The sequence below is a fragment of the Sciurus carolinensis genome, chromosome 7 (genome assembly GCF_902686445.1).
Source record: "Sciurus carolinensis chromosome 7, mSciCar1.2, whole genome shotgun sequence".
In the NCBI taxonomy this organism is placed as follows: Eukaryota; Metazoa; Chordata; class Mammalia; order Rodentia; family Sciuridae; genus Sciurus; species Sciurus carolinensis.
In genome coordinates, this window is record NC_062219.1 from 134,386,433 (window position 1) to 134,405,752 (window position 19,320).

Consider the following 19,320-nt stretch of genomic DNA (forward strand, 5'->3'; position numbering starts at 1 on the left):
GTGTGGAGAATCAGCTCAACTGACAATTAACAGCATTTACTATTGCTCCCAAAGGACACCAGGTACCTGAGCCATCTGGACTGCTGTGCTTCCTTTTGCCCCCATGAAGACCATGGCCAGGGCCGAGGAGATGCTGATGGGTGAGAAAAACACATTTTTGGAACTGTCTTCACCCAGCATTTTCAGAAGGTTTAAGGCAAAGGTGCCACTTCCTTCCAACACAGGATCCATGATGGTGAGCCTGGAAAGATGGGTTTAAGTCAGTGTCACAGGAACACAGGCCCACAGGTCACCTGCATTCTCACTCATGTTAATCCTGTAATGTATAAAGCTGCTCTCCCGCCCATCAGGTACAGCTATTTTCCCCGCTTCCCAACCACTAAATCTGTGAACATCCTATTGGTTCATCAGTCAGCTTGCAAGTATCCTTCTCCCATATTGGTCCCGTTAGCCCGGCGGAATTCAACTGTTTTACTGTAGCTTCCCCGCCATCTTTTCCCATTCTTCTGTCTGTCCTCCTCACTTTTCTCTATCCTCCTGGCTTTTCACTCTCTCTAGCGCGCGCCCTTTCTTTTCCTCTCATTTTCTCTCTTACCCTGCAGGGAGACACTCTGTTTGCTTAATAAACTCCCTTATGTGATTTCCCGTGTCCGGCGTGGTTTTGTGGGATTTCCTTACATCTGGTGCCGTGACTTGGGATGGGTCCTTCCACTGTCGTGAGTGGAACCCCATCCAAGCCCCAGTGCCCCCGGACGTGGCTCCACCTTCCATTCTGCCCAGTCGCTCTGCTCTGCATTTATCACCGGACTTCAGGTTGGTGAGTACGCTAGTTCCCCTAGGCCGATTTATACCCTCGAGGCTGCTGAGGGATGGGGGCATAGTCGGTCTTAACTTCTGGGTGGATTCCTGATTTTATGGTGGAGATCTCTCTCAGGGTTGAGGCTCATCTCGCACTCGCACTCGCAAACCCTGATATCAGGTCCTCAACTCTTCTCGGCTTTTGCTGGCCCACATGGATGTTTGTGTGACGACACCACATATGTGCCACCTTCTCGTCTCCAGTCGACTACTCTGTGGCCTCGGGACACCGGGGCACAGACTCAGCTGTATCAGTCCCCACCATGGAATCTGGGTCCTCCAATCTGGCAGATTCCACCCTGGGAACCCTTCGCCCGACCCCCGGTACTTAAAGCCATCAAAATCCATTTGTGTAATGGCACACAGTTTCCGTGAGCAAGCGGGTAGATGGAAAGGGATTCCTTATTTTCAAGTCTTCTTTCTAGCTTCTTAGCTTTTCCTGCAGGCTCAAGCGCCTCCAGACCCTGCTTCTCCACCTTCCCCTGCTTCCCTATGTAATATAAGCAGCCCCATTCGCCAAGTAGTGGGAGGTAATTGTTTAACAATTTTCTGCGTCCAAACCTAAATTAATTACTAACCAGTAAGAGTTAAAAGGACCTAAGCATCAAGCTTCTGCTAGAACATTTTAGCCCCTTTCAGATTCAGATCTCAGTCAAGGCTTACATTGAAATGTAAATGGAGGAAGGTGCTGTGGGAAACCAGTCTGAAGCCCAAGGAAAAAAGTGTCCATTTTAAATTTCTGCTGGGCTACAACTCAGAATACTTTTCTCCCTTTCACCTTTTCTTTCCTTCTCATTTTCTCATGCTTTAATTAATAACCATTATCATTTTTCTTCTAGGACTTTTGTTTTTCTTAAATGCTATATTTTTGAGCTCACAATTTTGATCCTACATACCTAGGTTAATGATTTTTGATCAGTTCTTTTTATCCAACTCTAGAGTTATTTTTGAACATCCGTTACATTGCAATGGAGATAAATATTACAAGGCTTTTGCTTTTGTGTTAAATATAAGCACGCATAAAAATTAAAAATTTTAAAATGGATTCAAATATTTTTAATTCACGTTATTTAAAAAGGTTCAATTTAAATTGGGTAAACTAATAAAAATAAAATGTCTTTAAAATTAATTCACAAGTCTCTAGGTGGTCAAACTAATAAAATGTTGATGTTTATAAAATGTCTAACATCAATTTTTCTAGGACTTTTCTTTAACAGGAAAGAGACGGCAAATACTGTTGGTACAATTTCTGATATCTTGGTTTTTCTACAAAAAGATGAGTGAATTAGAGTTGACATGTATGGGATTACTCAAATGTGTTTGTTAGAGACATCTGATTAATTTACAAAGTTATTCCATGGAGTAACATACTTAAAAACATTATTCTTTGTATATTAAGTGTGTTCATATTTTCCAGGTATACAAGCCTTTAAAGCAGAAAATTTATCAAGCTGCTGTTCTCCAAATTAAACTTGTCTGTAATGGTAAACCTATCATTTAATGTTCTATTATAGGACCTGTCATCAATAGGGTACATGTAAAATGACATTTAAGAAAGAGTGTAATGTGCAGTAGCAAAAATGGAACAACAGTGACTGAAATTGGGGTCTCTGATGACCTCATGACTGTGGCATGCTAGGTGCCTGGGAGTGCGCCTATGCAGGGGCACGAGATGCCTAACTGCTGTGGTAGTACATTGATCTCAGGCACACAGCTCTTGGGCAGGAAGGAATTCTTTTGCTAGATAACCAGTGTTTCATCAGCTCCCTTCTCTGATTCCTGCCCACCTTACAGTAACTTTGGAACCTAACATTGCACATATGTAAAGACTGCTGACATAACTCTTTAGATCCATGTTTCCATCAGAGAACAGAGCTCCATCTGATCTCAGTTTAATCTTCAAAATCTGTGTTTATAACCCTTTATTTTCTAATACTCCTTTCCCCTCACTGAAAAGCCCCACGTTATCTGAGATAAGGCTCTGCCTCACAACCCTGCTACACATTACAATGGCTCCAAAGTAAGCCTGACTTTAACTCATTTAAAGTTGTGTTCAAAAGTTTGATGTTTGTTGTAAAGATTACTGTGATCTCAAATGGGAACTCAGCCAAAATTCAAGATAGCTATTGCACAAACTGAATGTTTTACTGTTGGTGATTCCATTTTGTATTTTCCTTGTAAACTCTAATTGTTGCCTGATCAATATTTTGCAGAAGTATTGCTTCAAGAGCAAACATCATAAATTAACTTGGAATAGTAAGCCATCACCTATAGGGCAGATAATGTAGACCCCACTTAGATAAAAGGGGGTAAATAACTGTAAAGTTATAGACATTGAAGTTAAAGCCCAGTACTCTTACTTTATGACTGGTGAGACTGACTTGCTTGATGGTTAAGATCAAACTTAGAGATTGAGATTAAATACAGAGGTCAAGAAAAGTCCATATTTGGGTCTTGCCCTCAAAGTCAGCCTGAACCCAGGGAACAAGAGGACTTCTCCAAGGAGCTTTGCAACTCTGGGTCACACAACCTCCTGACCAAGGAGATTGATGAGGCCACTAGAGGAAAAGTCACTCAGTGCACCTGCTGCAGAGGAGGGTCATGGAAAAAGGGAGACATTCCTGATGCTTTCCAGGAAAGCCACCTCATGGAGGAGACCCTGCCTAACCAATGCCACTGGTAGAGCTAAGAAGCTGCTCTTAAGTTCTCTATGAATGACCCCTGTGGGAACTCAGCTGACTCTTTAACAGACAGGAACAGGTCACTTTGACCAGCTTGATCTTAAACACCTAGCAAAACAGTTAAAACCAAACTATAGCCATTCTTGGGCATTTAAAAGAAATAATACTTAAGTGTAACTTAAGATGTACACTTGTGTTAGCCCACTAGAATAAAGACTAAAAGCTACAAAAGTGAGATTCTTAGGCAAATGTGCCTGATAACTATCAAGAGAAACTGCCAGAGTCAGAAGTTTTTAGTCAGTTTAAGGCCTACAAACACAGGTAGGCTTAATCTAGGTTTGCTAGTATCTCTACTAAATGTTGTGTTTACATTCCTGATAACCTAGACAATGTTAAAGTTCCCAAATAAAGGCCTTGTCCTCTCCAGCATTTGCTAGGCCTTGTTATGGGAACAACTTCTCAGTTCTTCCACCCCCTGGTGAGGAATTACTGACTTCTGTCATCTTTATGATATGCATTGGCATGTTCCAGATTCTGCAACATTTATATTGTATCAATCTCATTTCAGTACTCACATTGTTTTGTTCTTCTCTCATAAAAGCACCTATCCCCAGATGCCTTTACAACCTGCTCTTCCCAACCGGACTTCTACCATGAACTCAATTGACCCGATTTCTAAAAAGGGAACTCCAAACTGCTTGCCCCATGCTGTCCTCTTCCAGCTCGAAGAAGCCAGATCGGTCATCACCCCTTTTCCCTACAGCAGTGAAGGAGTTCCTAGAATTAGAGGGGTAAATGAAGGCAGAATTGGGGACAGGGAGTTAGTGTAGAAATAGGGGATCAGTCAAATCAAGGAAATGAAGTCCATGAAACCATCTGCCTTTGGAAGTCTGGAAGGAGAATGGACTTTTTACATCTTACCTGCAAAACCAACCCCAGTCACTTAGGCAGGATGGAGAGAGAATGCTTCAGAAAGAACTGGAGAGCAAAAGATTTTCTTATAAAAAAAGAAATGGGGGAATGTAATGTATAAAGCTGCTCTCCCGTCCATCAGGTACAACTATTTTCCCCGCCTCCCAACCACTTGTCAATCTGTGAACATCCTAGCTAGCTACTGGTTCATCAGTCAGCTTGCAAGTATCCTTCTCCCATATTGGTCCCCTGTTAGCCCGGTGGAATTCAACTGTTTTACTGTAGCTTCCCCGCCATCTTTTGCATTCTTCTGTCTGTCCTACACACTTTTCTCTATCCTCCTGGCTTTCCACTCTCTCTAGCACGCACCCTTTCTTTTCCTTTCTATTTTCCTCTCATTTTCTCTCTTACCCTGCAGGGAGACACTCTGTTTGCTTAATAAACTCCCTTATGTGATTTCCCGTGTCCGGCGTGGTTTCATGGGATTTCCTTACAAATTCCACTGCTACTGTGGTTCAGTAAGCAAACGGGACACACACACACAACTCTGAGGGTCTCTTTTGGTGTCTCAAGATCATTTTATGTACTAATATTAAATGAAAAAGAACAGTAAAATTTGATAATACGATCCTGTCTTGTGAAGACCTGTATCTGCACACTCCTCGGTGTGCATGGGAAAGTGTGGGAGGGGCACACGCACCACATCACTGCAGTCGCTTGCTGGAGTGGGTAAGGGAAGGGGTTCCTGACTTTGGCTTCCATGTCTGTGCTTTGGTGTGTTGAAAGAGCTTATTGTGTCATTTAATTTGAAAATCATTTCAAATTATAAATTCACTTGCAAAGTTACAAATACAAGACAGACGTGTTTATAATGCGGCAGAATTCCCCATTTTAGGGTAACCTGAAGCCTGAAAATAAACATGGGAAGTCACATGAGACCCTTCTCTCCTCTGAATCAAATACCCACCCATCACCCCCAACAGATGAGGGTGCTCACACAGGGGTGCTCAGCAGGACACCATTTAATCCCCAGTTCTCCTAGGAAACCTATGCATGTGACAAAGCCCAAATCTAAGGCCACGGTAAGGTCCTCTGCTGCCACAGGCAAGGGCACTAGGCTCATGTGCTCACAGCACCTCCTCATCTGTGGTCAGGGTGCTTGTCCATGTCCACCTCCAGAGTCAGAGCTCAGGGGGGTCCGGAGCCCTGCTGGGAGGGTGCTTGGCTGTGCCCTGGCAGCCCTGGCAAGGTCAAGGGCAGGATCACAGTTGGCCAGTCAGAGGTGGGTGGGGTGGAGGTGTCTTCAGGCCAGCTGGAATCACAGAAGCACAAAAGGTCAGAGCACAGCAGGACTTCAGTGATCCCTCTTCACAACTTCCCATTGTCAACAGGGATCTTCAAGTTCACTAAAGAGAAATGATTGCAGCTGAGTAGATGGACTAACTCTCTCAAATGCACTTGGAGAAGTCATGAACTTCTGGAAGAGCCTGCAAGGAATCAGGCTAGAGGACAAAAGGAAGGAAAGGGCTCAGTCAGCCAGGACGTCTGCACATGCAGCGGAGCAGGCCAGAGGCAGATGTCAGTGGGCGCAGGACTTGTCTGTTCCTGCACGGGTCACAGGTGTCTGCCAAACTCATTTCCCAGCTGGAGAATGCTAGCATTCTAAGACATTCCCAGTGATTCCCCTGAGCAGTGGGTGGAAACCCACAGAACAAGGAAAGGGGGAAAAGAGTGTTTCAGAGTACACAGGAGTGGGAGGTGCACCTAACTAAAGGACTGTGACGAGAACACAAAGCAGCCCTTTACAAGTATAGCTGTTGTCCACTCGACAAGGTCCCCAGACACATCCAGGTCCTAATCCCTGGAAGCTGTGAAAGTTCCCTCATATGGCAAAAGAGACTGTGCAGCTGTGACTAAGAATCCTCTGATTGAGAGATTATCATGGACCATTTGAGTGGCCCCCAAATGTAATCACAAGTAGTTTATAAAAGGGGTGTCAACCTGAATAAAAAAGAAAAGAAACTCAGAGAGGCTCTCTAGAACAAAAGATTTTCATTGAGATTAGTAAAGGTTGCAAACCAGGGTGGGCGGACTATGAAAATCAAAGACACTGGGAGTGAGGGTGGAGAGGATGAGACCACAGAGGAACTTGTAATGACAAATAAGAGCCTAAGCAGCCAGGCGCAGTGGCACATGCCTGTAATCCCAGTGGCTTGGGAGACTGAGATAGGAGGATCACAAGTTCAAATTCAGCCTCAACAACATAGCAAGATCCTGTCTCAAAATGAAAAATTAAACAGAGTGTGGATGTGACACAGGGGTAAAGTGCCCCTAGACTCAATTCATGGTACCAAAAAAAAAAAAAAAAGTCCAATCAAATTTTACTTTATGCCCATGCTTACTTTAAAGTAATGGTTTCCTGGGATGGAATTAATCTCAGGGAACCATTTCTTGTCTACAGAAACAAGGGAGCTGGGCTTACTGGTTCATGGTCATGCTTGAACACTGGGTGCTCACACTTTTTATAACCAAGCACATTTGATTGCTTAGTGGTTCTCTGGGCTTCAATTTCATTTTCAGTGAGATTTACAATGCCTTGGCCAAACACCAAACCAGTTTCTTGTAATCTTGTGTTTCTTTAAAGGAAATTGTTGTTTGGGTTTTTCTCTTGAGTTGCAAAGACTATAGTTCTATTACATACCTTGGCTCTTACAACTTTTGGTTTAACTTCTTATACCTTTAGGTTGGTTTATAGAACAATGATGACTGTTTATTCACCTGGGAACCAGTAATAACTAAACTTTTTATAAAGAAATCCTAGATGGAATGCAATTATTACTGAATTCTGTTACTTTTTAAGCTGATTAATGGACTCAGGGCTTTTTATAAATAATATATTTCAATGTACTGATGTTTGCTTCTTGGTGCTCAAATCGTCCTAACTTGGCTAGTGGAGTGCTCTTCAAATTGGCTACATTATCCTTAGCTGTTGTTCTGAAACTCCCTTGCTTTATGGCAACAACAGGGCCTTATGGGCCCATGTTGAATTTTTCTAGTCCAACAATGTGGTATTGAGATTGGAAAGAACTAAAGAAAGGTAGAAAGGAGACAGAAGGAGGGGCAAGGAGACTAATTTTAATCTAAGTCTTATGCCTTATGCCGATGTTCTGCATATGTTTGTTCCCAGGTCTGTCACTCCCCAAGTCAACCAGTTTAATTTCACTCCCAAACTTCTGAGCAATATGTCAATCTTACAGCTGATTAACATTGATCCATTTATGAAAATTACCTTGTGCACTGTTGATTGTTTTATGTAATAAACAGATTAAGCAAAGAGAGAGCCATATTTTAAGAAACTTATAACGTAGGTACTTGCCAATGTTATTTACTGGTCACTTAACAGAGACCACATCAGTCTAAGAATCCTGAGAACTTCCAGACCATCATGAATCATGTGATCATCAGATTGAACTTGCCTTCACATACCTCGCCATGTTCATCACTCACCAAATTTCCTTTAAAAGAGCCTGAGAACCCCCAAAGCATCTGTCTCTCTCAAAATGACTCACATTCCCCCCGAATGTCTATTCCTTGCTTTCCTAAATAAATCTCTGCCTCAGACATGTTCTTCAATACATTTCTGCACATTTATCAAGAACCCCACTCATCTAAGTTCAGGTCTATCTCTCCAGAAACTCCTCAAACCTTTTCCAGTGACAGTATAACCTATCTCCTGGTTTCTTTAATGAAGGAATTGTAAAGTATAAAATATGAATACTTGAGATGAGTATTGGTGCTGTTAGAAAATATAGTTGCTGCTTTGGGCACACCAGTGACAAGCTGGGATAGATATTTCCCTTTAAGCCCCTCATGTATCATGCTACAAATTAGATCACCACTGAAAGTTTTTATGAACCTGAGGCTTCTAAAACATGAATGCACTAAGTGGCTTTTATCTGGACTCAACAGTACTGTTTTTTCATTATACCTATGTGTCACACCAACCAGTGTTTATCAGCCACATTTCTGACATGACTCCATAATGGGTCCATTGCTCTGTGTATTGCCCAGTCCCTGGGCACACATATCTGTTTGCTAATAGTATCCACTGTTTTGGACCCCACCGTCTTCCTGTGTCATGGTTGACTCCCTTATTTTGATGGAGTAAATGGTTCAATAGCTTTCTAAGACAAAAGACAGTTGTTTTAGTTTCTTGCATGTCTGAAAATGTCTTTATTCTACCACTCCATGCCAATGACAGGTTGGCAGGTCTATAATGAGCTGCACAGGATTTTATCTCCAAAGTTTTGAGGTACCACTTCATTGCTTTTCTACCTCTGGCTGTGCTGTTGAGAAATCTTACGATATTCTGACCCCAGCTCCATCTACCCCACAACACCCCTACTCTTTGAAAACTTATGAAATATTATCCTCACCCCTGATATTCAGAAATGTCCCATTGATGTGTCCTTCTCTGGGCCAGTTCATTCCTTTTGCTAGACACTCGGAGGACCCTAGCAACCTAGCAATTTAAAAAATTTTCCCTTCTACTCAGGATTTCCTGCAGAATCTCTGTTCTTTGATTTTGTACCTCCTATTTGTCAGGCACTGAAACTCTTGGAATGACCTCATCTGGGACTTTCCAACTTTCTGCACATCACAGCACACACAAAGAGTGATCCTACTACTGGTGTCCAGTTGAGAACTCCAGCCACCAGGCTGTCCCCTCCAGGTGCTCCGAGTTGGAAAGATCAACACCTTGACACATCTGTTTACCTGTCCCAGCACAATGCCACAGCACACAGTGAAAAGTTCGACTCAGACCTTCTTACTTCTCTTACATTTTTTTGTAACAATTACATTTTGTCCCATTTTCTGGAGAAAGGTCATGACCGTATCTTCCAATCTTTCTACTGATTTTCTTTTGCTGTCAGCTATCACATTGTTCTAATTTCCAAGGAGTCTTTGTTGTTCTCTGATGTCCCTGGTTCCAGTTCCTCAAAGAACATCAACTATAGTTCTCTTGAGCTCTCCTCTGCACCCTGCCTTGTCTTTCTCTGGCTTTTTGTTAGTGTGGTTTTGGTTGTGGTTGTGGTTAGTATTTGTTTTACTTTATGCAGGTTTCTCTTTCACACTTAGGACTCTCAAAAGTGCCTGCCACACCCTGGGTGTCAGTCCATATTTGGAGAAAAACACAAAACACTGCTGGAAATTCTGTTTACATGAGAGGGAATTGTCAGCTGGGGACTTCTCTGCTGATATGATCGAGGAGTCACAGTAGCACAGTAGTCTGCTGACGCACTGGCAAGTGGAAAAAGACCCGGTCTGGCTGCTGGAGGTGACATTTACATAGATGGAGTGGGGGCTGGGGGTGCTTGTGCTGGACACCTACTCCCCTCATTTCAGCCCAGTGCTTTTCCCAACACTATTTATTTGTAAAAGGAATACTATTTTCAAAGCAGGGTCTGGGGGACCCTGAGTTGGAGCATCATTTCTTTCAGGGGTGAGAACTGACCTCCTATCAGGGGGCTGCCAGGGAAGAGGGGGCTGCCTGGTTGCCAGAGCAGAGGGGATGGCAGCTGGGGTTCAAAGCACTCCATGCACAGACTTTCTACCAAGGGCCCCAGTGCCACCCTGCACTTCGGCCTCCCTCTCCAGGTACTCGAAGTTTGACATTGTCAGCTCCTGGGCTGCTCCTCCCTCCTCCCTGACACTGACTCCTTCCTCTAGCCACTTTCCTGCTCCAAAACTCTGCTGGCTTCTCTTGCCCACTGTTCAACTCCTCTGTCATTGTCTTTGACCTTGGTTTAAGTGATTGAAAGTGCTCTTTGACTGTTGGGTTAGCAGGGTTTTATGAGCACAAGGACATATGGCTACAAATATACAAACTATGTGAGAACAATAGAACAATATGTGAATGTAAAGCCATATTTCTACAGTTATTACTTAGTCCCTTTTAATTGTAAAATATGTGTCCAAGCATTAAGTCCCATGTATTAAAATCTTTATTTGTTCTGAAACATGAATTTGAAAATAACCTAGCATTATTATAGAATCATAAAACAATTTTCATTTTCACTTTGTAATGACATATAAATCCTTAACAATTATATAAGGATTAGAGAGTTCTAATCCTAAAAACAGAAAATAATCCAAATTCAAAGTTTATCAATCACTGAGATATTCCAAATAACAAAGAAAATTGTAAACAATTTAGTGAGTTTTTTTTAATTGAGATTTTTCTCTTATCTATTCATGTGCCACTAACAAGGATACATATTTCACAGATCTCATTGCCTACTTTTATAGCTGCAGGAAATAGATGTGGACATTTCTTACACACACACACACACACACACATAAAATTCATTATACATTTCAAAATTACTCACTGCTTTGAAAATAGTATTCCTTTTACAAATAAAAATTTTAATCACTGACACACACAAAAAAAACAGAGATTAAGGTGTTCTTAATGGGCTATTTTACACATATTTAAACATTTACTAAGTCTACCTTAGGGTCATTTCTTCCCTTGAATTATCACCAGTAACTTTGAGCAGTTCATGTTCACAACTGAATCTATTCAACTGATAAAGTCTAAAAAAGTTTTAAGGTGCCATTCTTTGTGTTCTTGACTTCTTCCACTAAGGATGTATTCATTTCCTACAAAATGTAACCATGTAAAGTTGGTCTAAACCGAAACTTGTCTCTTTCTTGTGCAGTTGTACATGTGTCTGGGTATGTGTGGTTGTGTGTAACTTCTCTGAGTAGCAATTGCCTAATAGGTAATAATTATTCATTATTTTCTCTCTTCTGAAGTGTTTTTGGCCCAATCCCTAGTCCAGGAAGCTTAGAAATGTGTGTGGCATTCCATGTGATCCTGCTACTTTGCTGAATTCATATATTAGTTTTAGAAGATTTTTGGTGGAATTTGTAGATCTTCCAAATATAGAATCATATCATAAGCAAATAGTGATAGTTTGAGTTCTTCTTTTCCTATTCATATACCTTTAATTTCTTTCTTCTAACTGCTCTGGCTAGAGTTTCAAGGACAATGTTGAATAAAAGTGGTGAAAAAGGGCATTCAATGTCTTGTTCCAGTTTTTAGAAGGAATGCTTTCAATTTTTTTCCATTTAGAATTATGTTGGCCTTGGGTTTAGCATATACAGCTTTTATGATGTTGAAGTATGTTTCTACTATCCCTATTTTTTCTAGTGTTTCGAACATGAAGGGGTGCTGTATTTTGTCAAATGCTTTTTCTCCATCTATTGAGTTGATCATATGGTTTTTGTTTTTAAGTCTATTGATATGATGAATTATGTTTATTGATTTACATATGCTGAACCAACCTGCATCCTGGGGATGAACCCCAGTTGATCAAGGAGCACAATTTTTAATACGTTTTTGTATGCGCCAACTCTGTGTTTTTGCGGAACCAAGTGCACCCCCTTTCTCTGTCAAGGCACCAAATCATAAGGGACGCAATTACACAGGGGTAGTCATGAAACGCTGGCACACACCCAATATATGCTGATAACAGCAGTCATTCAGGGTATCACAGTGCACGTTACTGAGGCTCAGCACTGCAATGCCCCACCCACAGGCCCTGAATCCAAAGGTTACTTAATTCATCTGAATTCATCCCAGCAATCATAACCCAAGAAGGAAGCAGGCAGCCAGGGGCCTGTTCTCACATCAGTACAACCGCACCCCACCCAAGCAACAAGGTGCCTAACCAGACCCAGCTTCCCCCTGGCATCTGAGTATTCCTGAGCCCATGTGAATGTTAATTTTCCATAAAGTCTGTCAAAACTGAGCTTAATGGGAAAGGGGAGAAGGAACTAATTTAAATGCTAAATTCAGCAAACACACAAACCCCAAACATAAGTAAAACTTTCCCCATATCCTCTTATCCTTGACAAGACCAAATCTTATAACATTTTGCCTGCATTAAGTTTGATTCTAAAAAACAGAACCTTAAGTTTTCAACCTATCCTCCAGATTATCTTTGCAGGCCTGGAAGACCTCAAAAACACACGCCCTGCTGCGTGTTAGAACAAACGTCTAAGCACAGCCCAAGCCAGCACGAGTGGGGAGACCACGGCTCCAGCAGAGAAAAGACGCTGGGGCAGCCGGTCCCGCCGCCCTTGGCAACCAGGGCCTCTCTTGCCTCCAGCCCTCAGGGTTCCCAACGCCCAGCTCCCTGCTTCACGACCCCTCCGCCTCCCGATCGCCAGGAGGGAGCGGTCACCACTGGCTGAGGCCGGACAGGGTCACCTGTGGCCTCGCGACGGTGGCCGCGGGACGGGCGGGTCACCTGCGGTCCGGGATCCGGGAGCTGCCACTGGGCCGGCTCCGCGCCGCCCCCATCCCGCTGCAAGGGCCTCTCCCTTGGTGGCTGAGCCTGCGCGACGCGGTTCCGCGCGGTCTCCCGCGTCAAGAGCCGGCCCCAAGGCCACACAAACTCACCGGGTGGCGTCACCGTCCGCGGCTGCCGCCGGGATCCAGAAGGCAATCGGAGCCGGGACGCTGCCCCCGTGCCCGGCGCCGCCCCACTTCTCTGGGCGCAGGGTCCCAGCGTCCCAGCCCCGCGTGTCCCCAGCCACCACTCCCAGCCCCAGGCGCTGTTCCCGAGTTGGAGCGGATAACCGACCCCCGCGTGCCACAGAGGTTCCCACCAGACACGGACCCTAGTCTCCCGGCGCCGCGACCCGGAGCGAGCAGAGCCCAAGCATGAAGACGCCGGGGCCTCCGGGTCTCAAATAGCGGCGGGGCGGGGAAGCGGGCGGAGTCTCGGGAAGAGAGCCAGCGAGCCGCTGGGCCAGCAGCGGCCTCCCGGGGAGGCGGGGAGAGGGAAGGAAGCGGGGCTCCCCGAGGGCCCCAGGTGTGCACCAGGTAGCCACTGCACTTTGACCCCAGTCCCGCTGGCAGTCTGCCCCATCTGCGGCCTCCACCTCTGCTGCAGGGCCGTGCGTCCTTTCTGGTCGCGGGGTATGGACTTCATCCTCCGGGAAACTGAAATGGTGGATCAAACCATGGCCTGTTCCTCGGGGAGTTTTCCAGCAGGGGGCGTCAGTGCGCGGCCTGTTTACTGTATATACTGTGACTGATTATGACCACGTGACCAGAGAAGTGCCCGCTCTTAATGGGCATACATGAGAGCAGAACAGAAATTTTAAATGAGAAGGAAAGAAAAGTTTTAATATTGGGGCTGGAGGTAGAGCTCAGAGGTAGATCGCTTGCTAGCATGCAGGAGGCCCCTGGTTCCATCCCCAGCTTGGAGAAAATAAATAAGCAAAGCTCCGGTGCTCCTTGCCTGTATTCAAAGATGCCAGTACTAAGAATGAGACCCCAAGGTACTGACAAATAATGACAATGAAAACACTGACTGCCACTTGCAACACGGTAGAAAGAGCTCAAGAGACTGGAAGTGGGGAGAATGCTAACCAGGTTTAAAATACAACTTTGGAAACCTCAAACTATTTTCTGCCTCCTCCATTCCTTACTCTAAGCCAGGGTTTTTCAACACTGACAATATCGATATTAGAGCCAGATAATTCTTGGGTGTGGAGGGCTGCCCTGGCATTATAGAATATTTAATAGCATTCCTAACCCCTGTATCCAACAGATGTCATAGCAAACCAGTCTCCTTCCCGTTGTGGCTTTTATTTTTGGAATAATGAAACATTAAGGAATGTTCGAAGATTCCTCACCTGTAGCCTCTTCAGTCCTTTTCATCCCAAATTTGCATCAGGTTTATCCTTCCAGCTTATCTTTCCCAAAAAATGAAAAAATGTATGTATGCAATGTTTGTGCATATATTAGAATTTTATATCCATCTAATTCTGCCTTTCTATTATCTATCAATAACTGTTCATGTGCTTTGAAAGTCCTTCTAATTTGGGAAGAAATCTCTCCTATTCTGTTTCCTGACTGCACAGTATTCCTTCCTGTGCCTTTTGGATTGCTTCCAAATTTATGTCACTAGAAATAATGCCACCGTAAGTAACATAGTGCCACTCTCCTCAGACTTTAGCACACATGCAGATCATCTGGAGATGTTGTCAAAATGCAGGTACTAATTCAGTAGATCCTGAGATTGGGCATCTCTAAGAAGTTCATCTGTGGCTAATCCTGCTGGTCCACAGACCAAATTCTGAATGGCAAAAATTTAGTGTCAATATTATTTTGTATCTATGGAGAAATATCCACTAATCCAGATTTTCAGATTCCTGAAAAGGGATTACCAGGTCAAAAGATGGATGCACATGTTTTAGTTGTCAAATTCCCCTTCATAGCTGGGCATGATAGTGAACACCTGTAATCCCAGCAGCTGAGGAGGCTGAGGCAGGAGGATTCCAAGTTCAAAGCCAGCCTCGGCAATTAAGCAAGGCCCTGTCTCAAAATTTTTTAAAAAGGCTGATGTTTTAGTGAGCTTTTTCACTGCTGTGACTAAAGGACCCCACCAGAACAATTATAGAGGAGGAAGAGTTTATTTGAGGGTTCATGGTTTCAGAGGTCTCAAGCCATAGAAGACTGGCTCCATTCTTCAAGGCTGGAGGCGAGGCCGAGCACCATAGCAGTGTGTGAGGCAGGGAAACAGCTCACATGGTGGTCAAGAAGCACAGAGAGGTCTCCACTTGCCAGATACAAATATATAACCCAAAGCCATGCCCCGATTCTCACCTCCTCTAGGCACACCCTACCACTTCAGTTCCCACTTGGTTAATACCTATCAGGGGATGAAATCACTAATTGGGTTAAGACTCTCACAATCCAATCATTTCTCCTCAGAACCTTCTTACTTTGTCTCCCGTGAGCTTTTAGAGGACACCTCACATCTGAACCATAATAGGTAGGGATGTGGTTCAGTTGTAAAGCACCCCAGGTTCAATCCCTGATTCCAAAACCAAAATTCATAGAGATTGTATCATTTTGTTCTTGACAAAGCTTCTCTACTTGTCCAAATCTTAATCAGGCTTCTGAACCTTCTCCTACCTTGTCAAATTCAGTTTTTTAACCAGAGTCCTGCTAAATCAGTTTAACCAGAAATCTCCAACTTCCAAGTCTGATCAGTCTTGATCTGAACATTTTCCTCATTTCCTATCTTCAACAAGAATCCTGTTAGGTCAGTTCATCCAAAATCCCCCTTACCCTGATTTTTCTTCCTAGGAATTTTCCATTCACTAATCTCCACTACTATTTTTTTTTTTTTTTACTTGTTGATGGATCTTTATTTTATTCATTTATTTATAGTGGTGCTGAGAATCAAACCCAGTGCCTCACACATGGCTAGGCAAGCACTCTACCACTGAGCAATGACCCCAGACCAAACCAAACCCAGCCCAACACACTACTCTTGACTATAAATTCCCACTTGCACATGTCATAATCAAAATTGAGCCCAATCTCTCTTATCCCACTGCACAACTCCATTGCACTCATCTCTAAAACCTTTTGGAATAATGTCTTTCTTTCTATGCTTTGCAAATATCATTGAATAATTAATTTTCTCCAGTAGTCTCTCTCTAGCTGTATTCCCAGTCTTACTAACAGAGTTACTGTCAAAATTTTTATTTTTGCCAGTTTGATAGGAGAGAAATATTAAATTGGTGTAGTTCTAGTCAACATATTCTTTTTTATTTCCACAAACCCAGAGTGCTGGGGTCTCGAACCCGTGTCTCCAGGATGAGAGGCAGGCACCGTACCAGATGGGCTATATGGTCTGCACTAACATATTCTTTTTTATTTTGTGTCTTAATCTGTTTTTTTATTGTTGTTGTTTTTGTTTTTGTTTTTGTTTTTGGTGCTGAGGATTGAATTTAAGAGTCTTTCACATGCTAAGCAGGGACTATAGCACTAAGCCCCCCCCCCCCAGCCCTAACATTTTGTTGTTAGCAGTGAGAGTGGGCCACATGTGGTGGCACATGCCTATAATCCCAGTGACTGGAGGAGCTGAGGCAGGAGGATCACAAGTTTGAGGCCAACCTCAGCAATTTAGAGAGATCCTGTCTCAAAATTTTAAAAAAGGGGTGGGGACAGCTGAGGATGTTGCTCAGGGGTAAATCACCCCTGGGTTCAATCCTCTACAATGAAAAAAAAAAAAAAAACAAAAACAGAGAGATTAAACATTTTACATCTTTTCATGTATTTAAAAGACATCACCTCATTTCTGATTCTCTTTCCCTGTGCATTATTCCTGGCTTATGTTCACTTTTAATAATTGTTCTTTCTCTTTTTTGGTACCAGGGATTGAAACTGGGGTGCTTAATAACTGAGCCACATCCCCAGCCCATTTTGTTGTTGTTGGTTTTGGTTTTGTGTTTCTTTGAGACAGAGTCTCATTAAGTTGCTTAGGGCCTTGCTGAGTTGCTGAGGCTGGTTTGAACTGGGAATCCTCTTGCCTCAGCCCCCGCAGCATCCAAGATTACAGGCCTGTGCCACTGCACCAGGCTCTTCTTGGTTCTTAGTATCTCTTTATGTAAAGCATAATTAGTACTTTGTGATTCCTGAATCACACCCCCTCAACCCTATCCCTCTCCTCATCTGTTTTCTACCATTGCTTCTGGTGACTTTGGCATACAATTTTTCACCAAGTCAAATTCAGTGACTTTCCTTCTTTGTTTCTAGAGTTGAGTCACTGTGGGAAGTCTCTGCCTAGATTACCTGTTTTATCAATTTTTCCCCAATATTTGTGTGGTTTCACTTCTTATATTTGGATTGCTGTTCATGTAGAGTTTATTCTGGCTTATCAGAAATGCAGGTCTGACTTTAACTCATTTCTAAATGACTTTCCAGTTTCCCCAGTTCTGTTTATTAAAGAAGATTGTATTTTCACTATTGAGTGACATGCCACCTTCTTACCATGCTAAATTGCTACATGTACTTGAGCCTGTTTCTGGACTGTTATATTTGGTCACACTCTTAATTTCAGAAGTGTAATGATGTGACTTAGTGGCTCATGGCTAGTCCCCTGCATTGCTCTTCTGTTTCAGGTTTTCCTGGCTACCTTTCCTGCTTTTCTCCTCACACAAACTTGAGAGCCAACCTGCTTAGCTCTAGTGTAAAACATTTAATAAATGAAAGAAAGAGACTGGGCTCGGTGGTACACAACTGTAATCCCAGCAAATTGAAAGGCTGAGGCAGGAGGATGAGGAGTTCAAAGCCAGCCTCAGCAATTTAGGCCCTAAACAACAAGACCCTGTCTCTAAATAAAATATTAAAAATAGGGACTTTATACAACCTTATACATATACATTGACTTTATACATTATTTTGTTGTGAATTAACATTTGTAGCTTTTCTAAGCAAGGCATTCTGGGTATATTTGACCAAATAATTTTGGGGGGTGGGGAAACAGTGTCTATACTGAGCATGCATGGTATAACAAATATATACCCAATATTTACTTTGTATTGGTTATTAAAAGTAATCTTGAGATGATATAAATATTTGGGAGGATGTATAGATTCCATTTTATATAAGGAACTCTAGCACATGGAGATTTTGATGTCTGCTCGAGGTCTCTGTGATATTCATGAAGGACTAGTTGTAGGACTAGTTCTAATTTGAAGGATTGATTCTAATTATTTAAATTGCAGAAATGTTTCCAAATCACATAGGTTAATGACATGAAGCTCTGCAGCCCTCTAAAAACACTTTTTTTTAACACAAAGTTGTTTAGCACATCTTTCTCACTTTTTGTAACACAATCCTAACAGGCTTATAATGAAAAACAGAACCAAAATCAAAAGTAACCAGGTTTTTAATCATATATGATAGGAGTACACAATTGGAGACTATTCTGGTGAGTAAGTGGTTCTGGTGTTCATGTGACAAAGGCCTGGGGCTTGGGTTGTCTATAACCCAACATGAAAAGCAGTTTGATGTGGCACCACTGAAATGCTTAGAGGGCCTTTCTTCCTCTCCTTTTAGTCATTTACTACAGGGAATAGGAGAGGGTGCTGGAAGCTTCTCTTTTTTTGTTGTTTTTCTGTTTTGTTTTGTTTTATTTGCTTTTTTTTTTTTTTTTTTCCCATCCTAGGGATTGAACCCAGGACCTCCTGTATGTGAAGCACATGCTGTCCCCTGAGCTGCACCCCCACAATCAACATCATGGTGATCTTTAATATGACTCTTGGCAACCATTTTCCAGATAAAAGCTAAACGTTCCCACTCATGATAAAGAGTAAAGGCTAACATTTGCTATCTCAGAACTTTTCTGTCCTTTTCCCCTCTTTCCCCTCTTCCTCATTTAATGAAGAATTGAACAATCAATAAATGTATTCCTCTCCCTGGGTGGGGTCCAGAAAGAGGAAGGAAAGATAAACAGGAACAAATCCCTGAGCCCTGAGGATCATCTGCATGGTAGATTTCCTCAAGACTTTTGTGTCTCTATCTTCACCCATGGGTGTTCCCAGGTGGGTGTCCCGGCAGCTGAGTTTGGAGGGCTTCTAAGCCATTTCAGTGCCAGGCAGTCACTGGAGGAAGGGGGTGCCACCATCAGAGGACAATAAGCAATGGAATGTAAGGATGCCCAGTCATTTGCAGAAAATCGCTCACCTGTGACTCAGTGGTACCCAGTGATACTTTGGTGTCTAATACTAAGGAAATTCACTGCACACCTAAGGCTGTCAACAGAAAGACTTGATTCCAAGAAAACTCTTTCTCTAACTCCAGCTTTAATTGGTCCCGAATGGTAACAATGAGGGGCAACAGATCGCACTCCTTAACAACTTGACATTTTCTTTTCCCAAACATCCCTGGTTGGGGGTTGGTTCAGTTTGGTTTTGAAAGGACTTCAATATTCCATGCAGAGTAAAAGTAAGCAAAGCCTTCTTGGCAGCTAGAGAGCAAACTGAATTT

The 19,320-nt window shown here is 42.9% G+C and overlaps 1 protein-coding gene across 3 annotated transcripts in view; it reads right to left on the bottom strand.

The window, feature by feature from the left end:
* Serpinb6 (serpin family B member 6) overlaps positions 1-13,507 on the bottom strand; it is a 25,065-nt gene extending 11,558 nt beyond the window's left edge. The window contains exons 1-2 of one of the 3 annotated variants that reach the window (XM_047559368.1): positions 13,410-13,507; positions 67-241 (exon numbers count right to left, since the gene is read on the bottom strand). In XM_047559368.1, the coding sequence (XP_047415324.1) occupies positions 67-241; positions 13,410-13,459 (225 nt within the window). In that variant the 5' untranslated portion in view covers positions 13,460-13,507. The other 2 variants (XM_047559369.1, XM_047559370.1) reach the window with 2 other exon arrangements.
* Positions 13,508-19,320: the final 5,813 nt, after the last annotated feature.